This window comes from Bombina bombina, chromosome 5, assembly GCF_027579735.1.
Source record: "Bombina bombina isolate aBomBom1 chromosome 5, aBomBom1.pri, whole genome shotgun sequence".
Taxonomy (NCBI): domain Eukaryota; kingdom Metazoa; phylum Chordata; class Amphibia; order Anura; family Bombinatoridae; genus Bombina; species Bombina bombina.
Window position 1 is genome coordinate 199,477,170 of NC_069503.1, and position 16,427 is coordinate 199,493,596.

At 43.1% G+C, this 16,427-nt stretch overlaps 1 protein-coding gene across 1 annotated transcript in view; it reads left to right on the top strand.

The window, feature by feature from the left end:
* Positions 1-16,427, top strand: part of NCAPG2 (non-SMC condensin II complex subunit G2) — a 365,294-nt gene that overhangs the window by 59,963 nt on the left and 288,904 nt on the right. Inside the window, exons 13-15 of the mRNA XM_053713827.1 lie at positions 157-309; positions 11,703-11,925; positions 15,938-16,041. Of these exons, the coding sequence (XP_053569802.1) occupies positions 157-309; positions 11,703-11,925; positions 15,938-16,041 (480 nt within the window). The remainder of the gene's footprint in view (positions 1-156; positions 310-11,702; positions 11,926-15,937; positions 16,042-16,427) is intronic.

The window sequence follows — 16,427 nt, forward strand, 5'->3', positions numbered from 1 at the left end:
AGCATCATTGTTTACCTTTTATATTCTATAAAGCCTGTTTCCATTGTTTTTTAAATGAAATACACAGACATTTTTCCAAAACTTTTCTCTTTCATTATATTGTGCTGGAGTAAAAACAAAATTTTGTGGGTTAATACAGTGTTTGTTTTTTTGTAGTGTTTGCCAATACTCTTAGACAACAAGCTGAGCCACCCATTGCTAGAGCAGATGATGCCAACATTAAAATGCTGTCTGCATGATAACTCTGAGAAAGTTCGAGTGGCTTTTGTCGATATGCTGCTGAAGATAAAGGCTGTCAGAGCTGCTAAGGTATAGTCCACAATAATGAGTTTTTTTTTTGTTTTTTTTTTTAAGTTTCATAATTGAGATGTAAGAGAAGAAATATGAATTATTGCATTTATTGAAAATTGCCTGTTTCTCCAACATAGGTGTGTCCGGTCCACGGCGTCATCCTTACTTGTGGGATATTCTCCTCCCCAACAGGAAATGGCAAAGAGCCCAGCAAAGCTGGTCACATGATCCCTCCTAGGCTCCGCCTACCCCAGTCATTCTCTTTGCCGTTGTACAGGCAACATCTCCACGGAGATGGCTTAGAGTTTTTTAGTGTTTAACTGTAGTTTTTCATTATTCAATCAAGAGTTTGTTATTTTCAAATAGTGCTGGTACGTACTATTTACTCAGAAACAGAAAAGAGATGAAGAATTCTGTTTGTATGAGGAAAATGATTTTAGCAACCGTAACTAAAATCCATGGCTGTTCCACACAGGACTGTTGAGAGCAATTAACTTCAGTGGGGGAACAGTATGCAGTCTCTTGCTGCTTGAGGTATGACACATTCTAACAAGACGATGTAATGCTGGAAGCTGTCATTTTCCCTATGGGATCCGGTAAGCCATGTTATTACGATCGTAAATAAGGGCTTCACAAGGGCTTATTAAGACTGTAGACCTTTTTTTTGGGCTAAATCGATTCATTATTAACACATATTTAGCCTTGAGGAATCATTTTATCTGGGTATTTTGATATAATAATATCGGCAGGCACTGTATTAGACACCTTATACCTTAGGGGCTTTCCCAAAAGCATAAGCAGAGGCCTCATTTTCGCGCCGTTGTGGCGCACTTGTTTTTGAGAGGCATGGCATGCAGTCGCATGTGAGAGGAGCTCTGACACTTAGAAAAGACTTTCTGAAGGCGTCATTTGGTATCGTATTCCCCTTTGGGCTTGGTTGGGTCTCAGCAAAGCAGATACCAGGGACTGTAAAGGGGTTAAAGTTTAAAACGGCTCCGGTTCCGTTATTTTAAGGGTAAAGCTTCCAAATTTGGTGTGCAATACTTTTTAAGGCTTTAAGACACTGTGGTGAAAATTTGGTGAATTTTGCACAATTCCTTCATGTTTTTTCGCAATTGCAGTAATAAAGTGTGTTCAGTTTAAAATTTAAAGTGACAGTAACGGTTTTTATTTTAAAACGTTTTTGTACTTTGTTATCAAGTTTATGCCTGTTTAACATGTCTGAACTACCAGATAGACTGTGTTCTGTATGTGGGGAAGCCAGAATTCCTATTCATTTAAATAAATGTGATTTATGTGATAATGACAATGATGCCCAAGATGATTCCTCAAGTGAGGGGAGTAAGCATGGTACTGCATCATTCCCTCCTTCGTCTACACGAGTCTTGCCCACTCAGGAGGCCCCTAGTACATCTAGCGCGCCAATACTCCTTACTATGCAACAATTAACGGCTGTAATGGATAATTCTGTCAAAAACATTTTAGCTCCAAATGAACACTTGTCAGCGTAAGCGCGGGCTCCCTCTGTTTTAGATACTGAAGAGCATGGCAACGCTGATACTAATATCTCTGAAGGGCCCCTAACCCAGTCTGATGGGGCCAGGGAAGTTTTGTCTGAGGGAGAAATTACTGATTCAGGGAACATTTCTCAACAGGCTGAACCTGATGTGATTGCATTTAAATTTAAGTTGGAACATCTCCGCATTCTGCTTAAGGAGGTATTATCCACTCTGGATGATTGTGACAAGTTGGTCATCCCAGAGAAACTATGTAAAATGGACAAGTTCCTAGAGGTGCCGGGGCTCCCAGAAGCTTTTCCTATACCCAAGCGGGGTGGCGGACATTGTTAATAAAGAATGGGAAAGGCCCGGTATTCCTTTCGTCCCTCCCCCCATATTTAAAAAATTGTTTCCTTTGGTCGACCCTAGAAAGGACTTATGGCAGACAGTCCCCAAGGTCGAGGGGGGCGGTTTCCACTTTAAACAAACGCACCACTATACCCATAGAGGATAGTTGTGCTTTTAAAGATCCTATGGATAAAAAATTAGAAGGTTTGCTTAAAAAGATGTTTGTTCAGCAGGGTTACCTTCTACAACCAATTGCATGCATTGTCCCTGTCGCTACAGCCGCATGTTTCTGGTTCGATGAGCTGATAAAGGCGGTCGATAGTGATTCTCCTCCTTATGAGGAGATTATGGACAGAATCAATGCTCTCAAATTGGCTAATTCTTTCACCCTAGACGCCACTTTGCAATTGGCTAGGTTAGCGGCTAAGAATTCTGGGTTTGCTATTGTGGCGCGCAGAGCGCTTTGGTTGAAATCTTGGTCGGCCTGATGCGTCTTCCAAGAACAAGCTACTTAACATTCCTTTCAAGGGGAAAACGCTGTTTGGCCCTGACTTGAAAGAGATTATCTCTGATATCACTGGGGGTAAGGGCCACGCCCTTCCTCAGGATCGGCCTTTCAAGGCAAAAAATAAACCTAATTTTCGTCCCTTTCGTAGAAACGGACCAGCCCGAGGTGCTACGTCCTCTAAGCAAGAGGGTAATACTTCTCAAGCCAAGCCAGCTTGGAGACCAATGCAAGGCTGGAACAAGGGAAAGCAGGCCAAGAAACCTGCCACTGCTACCAAGACTGCATGAAATGTTGGCCCCCGATCCGGGACCGGATCTGGTGGGGGGCAGACTCTCTCTCTTCGCTCAGGCTTGGGCAAGAGATGTTCTGGATCCTTGGGCGCTAGAAATAGTCTCCCAAGGTTATCTTCTGGAATTCAAGGGGCTTCCCCCAAGGGGGAGGTTCCACAGGTCTCAGTTGTCTTCAGACCACATAAAAAAGACAGGCATTCTTACATTGTGTAGAAGACCTGTTAAAAATGGGAGTGATTCATCCTGTTCCATTAAGAGAACAAGGGATGGGGTTCTACTCCAATCTGTTCATAGTTCCCAAAAAAGAGGGAACGTTCAGACCAATCTTAGATCTCAAGATCTTAAACAAGTTTCTTAAGGTTCCATCGTTCAAGATGGAAACCATTCGAACTATTCTTCCTTCCATCCAGGAAGGTCAATTCATGACCACGGTGGATTTAAAGGATGCGTATCTACATATTCCTATCCACAAGGAACATCATCGGTTCCTAAGGTTCGCATTCCTGGACAAGCATTACCAGTTCGTGGCGCTTCCTTTCGGATTAGGCCACTGCTCCAAGGATTTTCACAAAGGTACTAGGGTCCCTTCTAGCTGTGCTAAGACCAAGGGGCATTGCTGTAGTACCTTACTTGGACGACATTCTGATTCAAGCGTCGTCCCTTCCTCAAGCAAAGGCTCACACGGACATCGTCCTGGCCTTTCTCAGATCTCACGGATGGAAAGTGAACGTGGAAAAGAGTTCTCTATCTCCGTCAACAAGGGTTCCCTTCTTGGGAACAATAATAGACTCCTTGAAATGAGGATATTTCTGACAGAGGCCAGAAAAACAAAGCTTCTAGACTCTTGTCGGATACTTCATTCCGTTCCTCTTCCTTCCATAGCTCAGTGCATGGAAGTGATCGGGTTGATGGTAGCGGCAATGGACATAGTTCCTTTTGCGCGCATTCATCTAAGACCATTACAACTGTGCATGCTCAGTCAGTGGAATGGGGATTATACAGACTTGTCTCCGAAGATACAAGTAAATCAGAGGTCCAGAGACTCACTTCCGTTGGTGGCTGTCCCTGGACAACCTGTCACAAGGGATGACATTCCGCAGACCAGAGTGGGGTCATTGTCACGACCGACGCCAGTCCTGATGGGCTGGGGCGCGGTCTGGGGAGCCCTGAAAGCTCAGGGTCTTTGGTCTCGGGAAGAATCTCTTCTATACCGATAAATATTCTGGAACTGAGAGCGATATTCAATACTCTCAAGGGCTTGGCCTCAGCTAGCGAGGGCCAAGTTCATACGTTTCAATCAGACAACATGACAACTGTTGCGTACATCAACCATCAGGGGGGAACAAGGAGTTCTCTAGCGATGGAAGAAGTGACCAAAATCATTCTATGGGCGGAGTCTCACTCCCGCCCACCTGTCCGCTATCCACATCCCAGGAGTGGAAAATTGGGAAGCGGATTTTCTGAGTCGTCAGACATTGCATCCGGGGGAGTGGGAACTCCATCCGGAAATCTTTGCCCAAGTCACTCAGCTGTGGGGCATTCCAGACATGGATCTGATGGCCTCTCGTCAGAACTTCAAAGTTCCTTGCTACGGGTCCAGATCCAGGGATCCCAAGGCGGCTCTAGTGGATGCACTAGTAGCACCTTGGACCTTCAAACTAGCTTATGTGTTCCCCGCCGTTTCCTCTCATCCCCAGGCTGGTAGCCAGGATCTATCAGGAGAGGGCGTCGGTGATCTTGATAGCTCCTGCGTGGCCACGCAGGACTTGGTATGGCAGATCTGGTGAATATGTCATCGGCTCCACCTTGGAAGCTACCTTTGAGACGAGACCTTTCTGTTCAGGGTCCGTTCGAACATCCGAACCTGGTTTCACTCCAGCTGACTGCTTGGAGATTGAACGCTTGGATCTTATCGAAGCGAGGGTTCTCAGATCTGTTATCGATACTCTTGTTCAGGCCAGAAAGCCTGTAACTAGAAAAATTTACCACAAAATTTGGAAAAAATATATCTGTTGGTGTGAATCTAAAGGATTCCCTTGGGACAAGGTTAAGATTTCCTAAGATTCTTATCCTTCCTTCAAGAAGGATTGGAAAAAGGATTATCTGCAAGTTCCCTGAAGGGACAGATTTCTGCCTTGTCTGTGTTACTTCACAAAAAGCTGGCAGCTGTGCCAGATGTTCAAGCCTTTGTTCAGGCTCTGGTTAGAATTAAGCCTGTTTACAAACCTTTGACTCCTCCTTGGAGTCTCAATTTAGTTCTTTCAGTTCTTCAGGGGGTTCCGTTTGAACCCTTACATTCCGTTGATATTAAGTTATTATCTTGGAAAGTTTTGTTTTTAGTTGCAATCTCTTCTGCTAGAAGAGTTTCAGAATTATCTGCTCTGCAGTGTTCTCCTCCTTATCTGGTGTTCCATGCAGATAAGGTGGTTTTACGTACTAAACCTGGTTTTCTTCCAAAAGTTGTTTCTAACAAAAACATTAACCAGGAAATTATCGTACCTTCTCTGTGTCCGAAACCAGTTTCAAAGAAGGAACGTTTGTTGCACAATTTGGATGTTGTTCGCGCTCTAAAATTCTATTTAGATGCTACAAAGGATTTTAGACAAACATCTTCCTTGTTTGTTGTTTATTCTGGTAAAAGGAGAGGTCAAAAAGCAACTTCTACCTCTCTCTCTTTTTGGATTAAAAGCATCATCAGATTGGCTTACGAGACTGCCGGACGGCAGCCTCCCGAAAGAATCACAGCTCATTCCACTAGGGCTGTGGCTTCCACATGGGCCTTCAAGAACGAGGCTTCTGTTGATCAGATATGTAGGGCAGCGACTTGGTCTTCACTGCACACTTTTACCAAATTTTACAAGTTTGATACTTTTGCTTCTTCTGAGGCTATTTTTGGGAGAAAGGTTTTGCAAGCCGTGGTGCCTTCCATTTAGGTGACCTGATTTGCTCCCTCCCTTCATCCGTGTCCTAAAGCTTTGGTATTGGTTCCCACAAGTAAGGATGACGCCGTGGACCGGACACACCTATGTTGGAGAAAACAGAATTTATGTTTACCTGATAAATTGCTTTCTCCAACGGTGTGTCCGGTCCACGGCCCGCCCTGGTTTTTTTTTTTAATCAGGTCTGATAATTATTTTCTTTAACTACAGTCACCACGGTATCATATGGTTTCTCCTATGCAAATATTCCTCCTTAACGTCGGTCGAATGACTGGGGTAGGCGGAGCCTAGGAGGGATCATGTGACCAGCTTTGCTGGGCTCTTTGCCATTTCCTGTTGGGGAGGAGAATATCCCACAAGTAAGGATGACGCCCGTGGACCGGAGCACACCGTTGGAGAAAGCAATTTATCAGGTAAACATAAATTCTGTTTTTGTTTACATCTGTGTTTAACCCTTTCCTGCCGTTTGGACGTACCATGCCGTCCTAACTTTAGTGCTGTTAAGATGGCATGGAACGCCCTATCCATTTGGCTGCCCTGAAGCCATAGTGGCTTGGTAAATGGGATTGCAGGCTGGAGGGCGTGCCTAGCTTCATAGGCACTCCCCATGGCCTGATTTCATCATTGAAATCACGTGATCGCAAGGTTAGAGTGCTGATTGAAGAACAAATCAATCGTTAGCTTGCAGAAAAAAATTACTTTTCTTTCACAACATCATTCAATTGCTAGTGGGAATATCACTCCTCTCCTGGCCAGCAGGAGGAGGCAAAGAGCACCACAGCAAAGCTGTTAAGTGTCACTCCCCTATCCATAATCCCCAGTCATTCTATTTGCCTCTGTCAATGGAGGAGGTAAAGTTTGGTGTCTGAAGAAATTAATTCCTTTTTCGGGTACTTTTCCCTGCAAGCAAGGATTTGGGTTGACTTGGGAGTCCAAGTCAATCTCTTCAGTAGAGAGTAGTGGTGGTTTTTAAGCGGTTAGTAAGTTGTGAGTTAGTCCTTGCTTTGTTTCCCAACACATTACTGCCCATGGTACAGAAAGCCAGAGTTGGTTACTCTGTTCTTTCTTTTTCTACAGGTCTCTGTAAGGAGTATGTGTCCTTTCACGCCTTGTGAGCTGTTTTCCTGCCAGACAGCTAGACTGCAGGTAAGTGCTTTTGTCTTCTAGGTCTTGGAGACTTGCACTTCAGAAGAATATGTCATATGAAGTAGATGGGGACATTTTTAAAAAATCCTTTATACAGGATTTTCTTTGGCAGTGGGCAGGCACATTATGTATGTTGAGACTAGGGGTTAATCTTCCCTTTATTGGGACGTTTTTAGTCTTTGGGCTAATTTTGTTAAAATACTTTATTAGTATGTGTGTGGCTTATGTTTTATACAGGGATTTATGTATAAACAGGGATTTATGTATAAACTTAAAATTGGCAGTTGGTTTTTCTTTGCTTGCTTAGCTAGAACAGGCTAACTGACAGACTGCTTGAGCGTTTGTGTAAATTAAGCTCCGGTGTTGTAGGCAAAGGGAAACACGTGCCTTTTACTTGCTGCATAGTTTCCTTTCTCTGCCGGTCATGTGACTTCTTTCTGCTGTCGGATATTCACAGAGCGGAGCAGCGTCATTGAATTTCAGTCTCTTCAGTGTCGATCTACTATATGATCGTTTTAGAGACTTCTGGCAGCCAAATTGTGTATAAGTGTTACGGTAAGGGACCTCAGCCTGTCTGAGGTGTGGGGGGCCTGATTGTTTTATTATTTTAAAGAATTGTTGCATAACGTTAAGCGGCTGTGGTATTAAAAATTCTTAAAGTGACAGTGTATTTAAAAAATGTTTACAATTTGGGGAATTTTTTATTTAGTATTCTGGACATGGACCAAGACTCTTTGTCTTTTGACAAATGCTTGTTATGCCTTGAGGCACATATTGTTTTGCCTATGCAATTCTGTGCTTCATGCCTATCTAGAACACTTCAATGTAAAGTTAAATTGTTGCCCTCAGAGCCCAATGTCTCTCAGGATGATGCTTTTCAGGCAATGCCACAGCTTTCTCCTCAAACATCCCAAGCCTCTATGGCGTCACATACAGTGCCCTGCAGTTCCTCTCAGCCTCCTGGAGGAGTTTATTTACCTGCAGACTTTGCTGCACAGGTATCTTCTGCGTTATCTGCGGCATTATCTGCTTTTCCTGTCCTGGGAAAATGCAAGAGGAAAATTAGACATTCAGATAGTAAGGTTTCTGTTCCACCTACTGCTACGCAGGTTGCCCTCCCTCATAAGTCTGAGGAGGATACGTTGGTAGCCTCTGAGGGTGAAATCTTAAATTCGGACAGTATTATTCCTTCATCTGATACTGAAGAAGTAAACTTCAGATTTAAGCAAGAAACACCTTTGTGTACTGTTAAAGGAGGTATTGGCTACTTTGGACGACTCCGATACTTCTGTCGTTGTCAACCTTAAGAAGTCTAGTAAACTTTATAAATACTGTGATGTTCCTTCCTCTGTGGAAGTTTTTCCTGTCCCAGACCATGTGACAGAGAATAGTTCACAGAAATGAGAGAAGCCAGGGATTCCTTTCTCTCCGTCTCCTGTATTTAAAAAGACGTTTCCTGTTGCTGACTCCATTAAAGATTCTTGGCGCACAGTGCCTAAAGTAGAAGGGGCTATCTCTACTCTGGCTTAGAGAACTACGATCCCTAGAGTATAGCTGCTCCTTTAAGGATCCCATGGACAAAAAGCTGGAAGCTTATTTGAAGATGATGTATGTTAATCAAGGTCTTCAATGGCAACCTGCAGTTTGTATTGCCACAGTAGCAAGTCAGGCATCTTATTATACAAGATAGGATTAAGACTCCTAAACTAGCCAATTCCTTTATTTCTGATGCTAACATGCAAGTTATTAGACTGGGAGCTAAGATGTCTGGCTTCTCTGTTCTAGCCCGTAGGCCATTGTGGCTAAAATCTTGGTCAGCTGATACCTCAAAGTCCAAGCTTCTGGCGCTTCCTTACAAGGGTAAGACGTTGTTCGGACCTGGTCTGGCAGAAATCATTTCTGATATTACGTGTGGAAAAGGGTCTTTTCTACCGCAAGACAAGAAAAACAGACTCAAAGGACGTCAATGTAATTTTCGTTACTTCAAAAGTCTTCCTCTCCCTCTTTCAAGCAGGAACAGTTCAAGTCTTCATGGAAGCCCAATCAGTCTTGGAATAAGGGAAAGCAATCAAAGAAACCCTCAGCTGAGTCTAAGTCAGCATGAAGGGTCAGCCCCAGCTCCGTGATCGGATCAAGTGGGGGGCAGACTTTCCCTGTTTTGTCAAGCATGGAGACGAGATGTCCCAGATCCTTGGGTTGTGGACATAGTATCTCAGGGTTACAAAATAGAATTCAAAACTTTCCCTCCCAGGGGCAGATTCCACCTCTCAAGATTATCTGCAGACCAGGTAAAAAGAGAGGCATTCTTGAACTGTGTTCTAGGACCTTTCCTCCCAGGGAGTGATAGTTCCAGTAAGGGAACAGGGTCTAGGATTCTATTAAAATCTTTCTGTGGTTCCCGAAAAAGAGGGAACTTTTTGACCCATTTTAGACCTAAAGTGCCTCAACAAGTTTCTCAGGGTACCGTCCTTCAAAATAGTAACCATTCGTTCCATTCTTCCATTGGTTCAGGAAGGTCCAGTTCATGACGACCATAGACCTGAAGGGACGCGTATCTTCATGTTCCCCATCCACAAGGATCATCACAAATTCCCGAGATTTGCCTTTCTAGACAAACACTTTCAGTTTGTGACTCTTCCATTTGGACTTGCCAGAGCTCTCAGAATTTTCTCAAAGGTTCTGGGGGCTCTCTTGGCAGTGATCAGGTCTCCGGGAATTGCAATGGCGCCATACCTGGACGACATATTGGTTCAGGCGCCATCTTTTCAACAAGCAAACTCTCATACAGAGATCTTGTTGTCTTTTCTACGTTCCCGCGGTTGGAAAGTGAATCTGGAAAAGAGTTCCCTTGTTCCAGCTACAATGGTGGTTTTCTTAGGGACCATAATAGATTCCCTATCTATGAAAAAATTTCTGTCAGAGGTAAGAAAATCCAAAATTCTCTCCTCTAGCATACCTGTTTCCTCTGTTTGCACTTTTTCCACAAATTATTGCTCGTATCAAACGAGAGAGCATCGGTAATTCTAATAGCTCTTGCATGGCCTCACTGGATCTGGTATGCAGACCTAGTGAAGATGTCGTCTCGGACGCCTTGGATTTTGCCTCTGAGGAAGGACCTTCCAACTCTGGGTCCAATCCTCCATCCAAATCTGAAGCTGACTGCTTGGAGATTGAACGCTTAGTTCTGGCTAAGTGTGGATTTTCTGAGTCAGTCACTGAGACCATGATCCAGGCTCCACAGCCTGTTACTCAAAATTTACCATAAGGTATGGCGTAAATACCTTTTATTGGTGTGAATCTAAGGGCTACTCTTGGAGTAGGGTCAGGATTCCTAGAATTTTTTCCATTCTCCAAGAAGGTCTGGAGAAAGGGTTGTCAGTCAGTTCTCTGAAAGGTCAGATTTCTGCACAATCTATTTTGTTACACAAGCGTCTGGCGGATGTGCCAGATGTTTCACTTTTTGTCAGGCCCTGGTCAGAATCAGGCCTGTGTTTAAACCTGTTGCTCCTCCTTGGAGCCTTAATCTTCTTAAAGTTTTGCAGCAGGCTCAGTTTGAGCCAATGCATTCCATAGATATTAATTTTCTATCTTGGAAGGTTTTGTTTCTTTTTGCTATCTCTTCTGCTCAGAGAGTTTCTGAACTCTCGGCTTTGCAGTGTGATTCACCTTACCTTATCTTTCATGCGGATAAGGCGGTTCTTCATACTAAATTGGGGTTTCTTCCTAAAGTGATTTTGGATAGAAATATTAATCAGGAAATTGTTGTTCCTTCTCTCTGTCCCAATCCTCCTCCTCATAAAGAACTTTTGTTGCACAACTTGGATGTTGTGCATGCTCTAAAATTCTACCTACTGGCGACCAAGGATTTTCGCCAGTCTTCTGCCCTGTTTGTTTGTTTCTCAGGAAAGCATAAGGGTCAGAAGGCTACTTCTACTTCTCTTTTCCTCTGGTTGAGAAATATGATTTGGTTTGCTTATGAGACTGCTGGACAGCAGCCTCCTGAGAGAGTTACAGCTCATTCCACTAGGGCTGTCTCCTTCTTGAGCTTTCAAAAATTAAGCTTCTGTGGAACAGATTTGCAAGGCTGCAACTTGGTCCTCTCTGCATACTTTTTCCAAATTTGATACTTTTGCCTCGGCTGAGGCCTGTTTTGGGAGAAAGCTTCTTCAAGTGGTGGTGCCTTCTGTTTAGGTCTGCCTGTCTTGTTCTCCCTCCCTGGTCATTCTGTGTCCTTTAGCTTGGGTATTGGTTCCCACTAGTAATTGAATGACGTTGTGGACTCTCCATATATTAGGAAAGAAAACAAATTTATGCTTAGCTGATGTCTTTCTTTCCGGATATGGAGAGTTCACGACCCCACCCTTTATTAAATTTTTGTCTAAACCTCAGGCACCTCTACACCTTTTGTTGTTATTCCTTTTCCATTTCACTTCTGTCGAATGACTGGGGATTATGGCTAGGGGAGTGGCACTTAACAGCTTTGCTGTGGTGCTCTTTGCCTCCTCCTGCTGGCCAGGAGTGATATTCCCACTAGTAATTGAATGACATCGTTGACTTTCCATATCCGGAAATAAAGAAATTTATCAGGTAAGCATTAATTTAGTTTTTTTCTCCCTTTATTATTCCTGTATGTTCTATTTCAAGAGGATGAATTAACGTGACATTTAATATTTTCTTTTAGTTTTGGAAGATCTGTCCTATGGAACATCTTTTGGCTCGTCTTGAAGTAGATTCACGCCCAGTTTCACGTCGTATTGTAAATCTCATGTTTAATTCCTTCTTCCCTGTTAATCAGCAAGAGGAGGTTTGGTGTGAGCGATGTGTCACATTAATACAAATGAATCCTGCAGCAGCACGAAAGTTTTACCAGTATGCCCATGAACACACTGCCCCTACTAACATTGGTGAGTTGAATGCAGCCTTTATTACTCAACCGCCAAATGTTACCTATGTATTATAATAGTCACAGTGTTCTCTTAAGATTGCCAAATGGGGGCGTGCAATAGTTTGCAATATTATAAAATTTTCTGTTATTTATAAATGTTACTTTAAAGAGATTTTAATGAATAAGTGCCCGGTATCTAAATCTTAAAAACAGGGGCACTTTAACTCCATTAAACTTTACAATGAAGTTTCTTTCTAATGACACGGTGAGTCCACGGATCATCAATAATTACTGTTGGGAATATCACTCCTGGCCAGCAGGAGGAGGCAAGGAGCACCACAGCAAAGCTGATAAATATCACTTCCCTACCCACAATCTCCCAGTCATTCACTTTGCCTACAGTGCAAGGAGGAGGTGAAGTTTAGGGGTCTGATAAGATTTTTTTCTTCAATCTAGATTCTATTATTAAGCAGAGTAGGTTTACTCTGATCTTTCCTGGGGTCTAGCCTTCTTCCACGTCAGTCTCTTCATTAGGGCAGTGGTGGCTTTTGAGCAATTGGGAACTTGTGGGGTACAATCCTCTCTGCGTTTTTCCAAGGTTGTTGCTGCCCTGATCAGAAAGCCTGAGTAGGTTTACTTAGATTCTTTCTTTTTTCCACAGGTCCATGCCTCTCAAACCAGGTGAGCTGGAAAAATTTGGCACTTCAGCAGTTAACTACTGCTTGAACGGGGCGCTTTATATTACCCAGCTAAGGAGGGTTTAATTTATGGGCAGTTTGGCAGGCACTAGGAGACAGTGAGGAGATATTTTATTTTGAATTGGTGGCTCAGCTGTGTTATTTGCTCCGGTAGAGACCGGGCAGCATTGTTACTTTATTATTACGGACAGGTTTTCCCCCTTCTCTATACTACGAACGCTGGGACTGCTACTGAATTTAAAAGGGGAGGGTACTTGTTAGAGGCGGGTTAGTCTTTTAGGCGCGCTTTCAGTTTTTGGTGACCCAGTTATCGGCTGCTTCGTGGGTGAAATTCATGTCTAAGCCGTTTTAAGTCTGAAATGGACTTTTGGGAATAAGACTCGTTTTCTTCGGGCTGCAGGACAGGTAGGCACCTCAGTGAAGCTACTGAGGTGTTTGAGTTGCCTGGGGTTTATTGCGGGTTTTGCTCTTTTCATTAAAGATTAATTTAAAGGCACAGTACACTCAATTTATTTTTCATAAAAAACGGTTTATTTTTTATTTTCATTTTTCTTTTGCAAAGATGGAAGAGGCCTTACAAATTGTTTCATGCCAGCTGTGCTTTTATTCCCAAGTGAAACCTCCAATACCATTTTGTTCCTCATGCATTGAGAGAACTTTGAGTTACAGAGAATACATTTTTAACCATGAGCCACCATTAGCTAAGGCGGATGCTGTTCATGTGTCTCTTATATCAGATATGCCACTGCTTTCTCCTCAAGTGTCCCAACCCTTTCAGTCTCCACATGCAGTGCCCTGCGGTTCCTCTAATAATCCGGTAGGATTTTCTTTGCAGGATATTGCTACCCAGGTATCTTCTGCGGTATCTGAGGCATTGTCTGCATTTCCCATGTTACAGGGGAAGTGTAAAAGGAAACTTAAGGAATCAGTGTGTAAGGTTTCTGATCAAGTTGTGGCTATCCATGATGCTCCTTCCCACAAGTCAGAGGAAGAAGACCCTTCGGTAGCGTCCAAGGGTGAAATCTCAGATTTGGACAGTATAATTCCTTCTTCTGATGCTTTAGTTGTCTCCTTCAGGTTTAAGCTAGAATGCCCTCTGCATGCTACTTAAGGAGGTTTTGGCTACCTTGGATGACTTCGATACAACTGTCGTAGTAAACTTTACAAGTACTTTGACGTTTTCCCCCTGTGCAAGACCGTGCTACAGAGATTATTTCTCGGAATGGGAGAGACCTGGTATTCCCCTTTTCTCCATCTCCAATTTTCAAGAAAATGTTTCCTATAGCGGTGGACTACTATTCCCATAGAGGATAGTTGTTCTTTTAAGGATCCAATGGACAAGAAGTTGGAGGCATTGTTAAAGAAAATGTACGTCCACCAAGGTCTCCAATGGCAGCCAGTGGTTTGATGCGTTTTCTCATTCTATTCGGACAGATACTCCTCTTGAGGAGATCCAGGACAGGATTAAGGCACTTAAGTTAGCCAATTCCTTTATTACAGATGCTTCCTTACAAGTTATTAAACTGTTAGCAAAAAGTCCAAACTTTTGGCAGTCCCATACAAGGGTAAGACCTTGTTTGGGCCTGGTTTGACAGAAATTATCTCAAATATTACAGAAGGGAAGGGTTCCTTTCTTCCTCAAGATAAAAATAAGCAGAAAGGACGTCAGAGTAATATTTGTTCCTTTCGTAACTTTAGAGGTAACCTAGCCAGTCTTTGGAATAAGGGGAAGCAGTCTAAAAGACTTGCAGCTGATTCCAAGTCAGCATGAAGTGTCGGCCCCCGATCCGGAAGCGGATCCTAGTAGGGGGCAGACTTTCTCTTTTCTCTCAAGCCTGGATAAGAGATGTTCCGATCCCTTGGCGGTGGACATCGTATCCCAGGGGTACAGGATAGAATTAAAAACCTTCCCTCCCCAGAGGCAGGTTTCTCCTCTACAGATTATCTGTAGACCAGATAAAAAAGAGAGGCGTTTCTTACGTTGTGTCAAGGACCTTGTTGCTCTGGGAGTAATAGTTCCAGTTCCTCCACAGCAACAGGGGCTGGGTTTTTACTCAAATCTGTTTGTAGTTCCAAAAAGGAGGGAACTTTCAGGCCAATCTTAGACCTGAAGTGTCTAAACAAGTTTCTCAGAGTTCCATCCTTCAAGATGGAGACTATTCGCTGCATTCTTCCCTTGGTCCAAGAGGGTAAGTTCATGACAACCATAGACCTAAAGGATGCGTACCTTCATGTTCCCATTCACAAGGATCATCATAAGTGTCTTATATTGGCTTCTTGGACAATCACTTTAAGTTTGTGGCTCTTCCATTCGGCCTTGCCACAGCTCCCAGAATGTTCTCAAAGGTTCTGGGGGCTCTTTTGGCAGTGGTTCGCTCTCGGGGCATTGCAGTGGCACCATATCTGGACGACATTCTGATTCAGGCGCTCTCACACGGATATCTTGTTGTCTTTTCTTCGTTCCCACAGATGGAAGGTGAATCTGGGAAAAAGTTCTGATTCCCGCTACAAGGGTAGTGTCCTTGGGGACCATAATTGATTCGCTATCAATGAAGATATTTCTGACGGAGGTCAGAAAAACAAAGATTTTCGACTCTATTTTTTTCAGACAGTTTCTTTTCTATATAACCTCATGGCACCTCTGCATCTTGTGTTACTTCCTTTTTCTCCTTTCCTTTGGTCAAATGACTGGGGGATTGTGGGTAGGGAAGTGATATTTATCAGCTTTGCTGTGGTGCTCTTTGCCTCCTCCTGCTGGCCAGGAGCAATATTCCTAACAGTAATTATTGATGATCCATGGACTCACTGTGTCAAGAAAGAAATAAATTTATCAGGTAAGCATAAATTTTGTTTTATGTTTTATGGAAAACAGACCGGTGATCCTCTCCGCCCGCATCTCCTACTATACTCGGCATATCGATGACGAATCCGGCTTCCTTCAATCGTTGTGTACTCCTCCACGAGCTGGACGCCAAAGGGGCCACGCAACAATTAGAGGAAGCCGGGTTCGTCATTGATCTGCTAACTACAGCAGGAGATGCGGGCGGAGGATCTGCGTTTTTCATAACGCAAAGGTATTTTTTAAAGAAGCTTCATTGTTAAAGTTTTATTAATTTAAGCTATCCAATGCACAGAATATTGCATAATTGAACATACGTTGATCTCATGATAATTTGAGCAACAACATAGTCAACATTTAAATACTAACTAATCTTAGCTTTATATTGACTTAAATGATAGTTGGGACGACCGTAAAATCAGCTGGGTGATGCATCCCCTAAATAGGTCCTGGCGAGAACACAGTGATTCAACAGTTTCACTTTTCTGTTTTAGCAAAATTGATGCTTGCTATTCGAAGATGTTTAAATGCTTGTATTCAACGGACTGTTCGAGAAGATGATGATGAGGAAGAGGAAAATGAAAAGGAGAATACAAGTGTATGTATGATTTTATAGCTTTCTTTGTCTCCGTTGAAGTATGGATTAATAATTTATATGGTATATTTTTTAAGTCTGTCTATTTAGAATAGGTGAGCCAATCGGCAGTGGGCAGGCACATAGCTGGGAAGTGCTGATTGGGTAACCAGCAGTTTCAAGCTCAGGAAGTTCTCTGCAGCTCCCAAGCAATGCTTTAACTATGTATTTTAAACCCCTATGCGATGGTTCAAACACCTAGACTTACAAATTAAAGCAATGCAATTCTTGCACTATAATGGTTTATAGAGTGGGATGATTGAAAAAGTTTTTTTCTTTTCATTTCTTAAATGCTATGGAAATCCTTTTCCTTATCTAGAGATCTGGTATGCATTAAGAAGTCCCCCTCC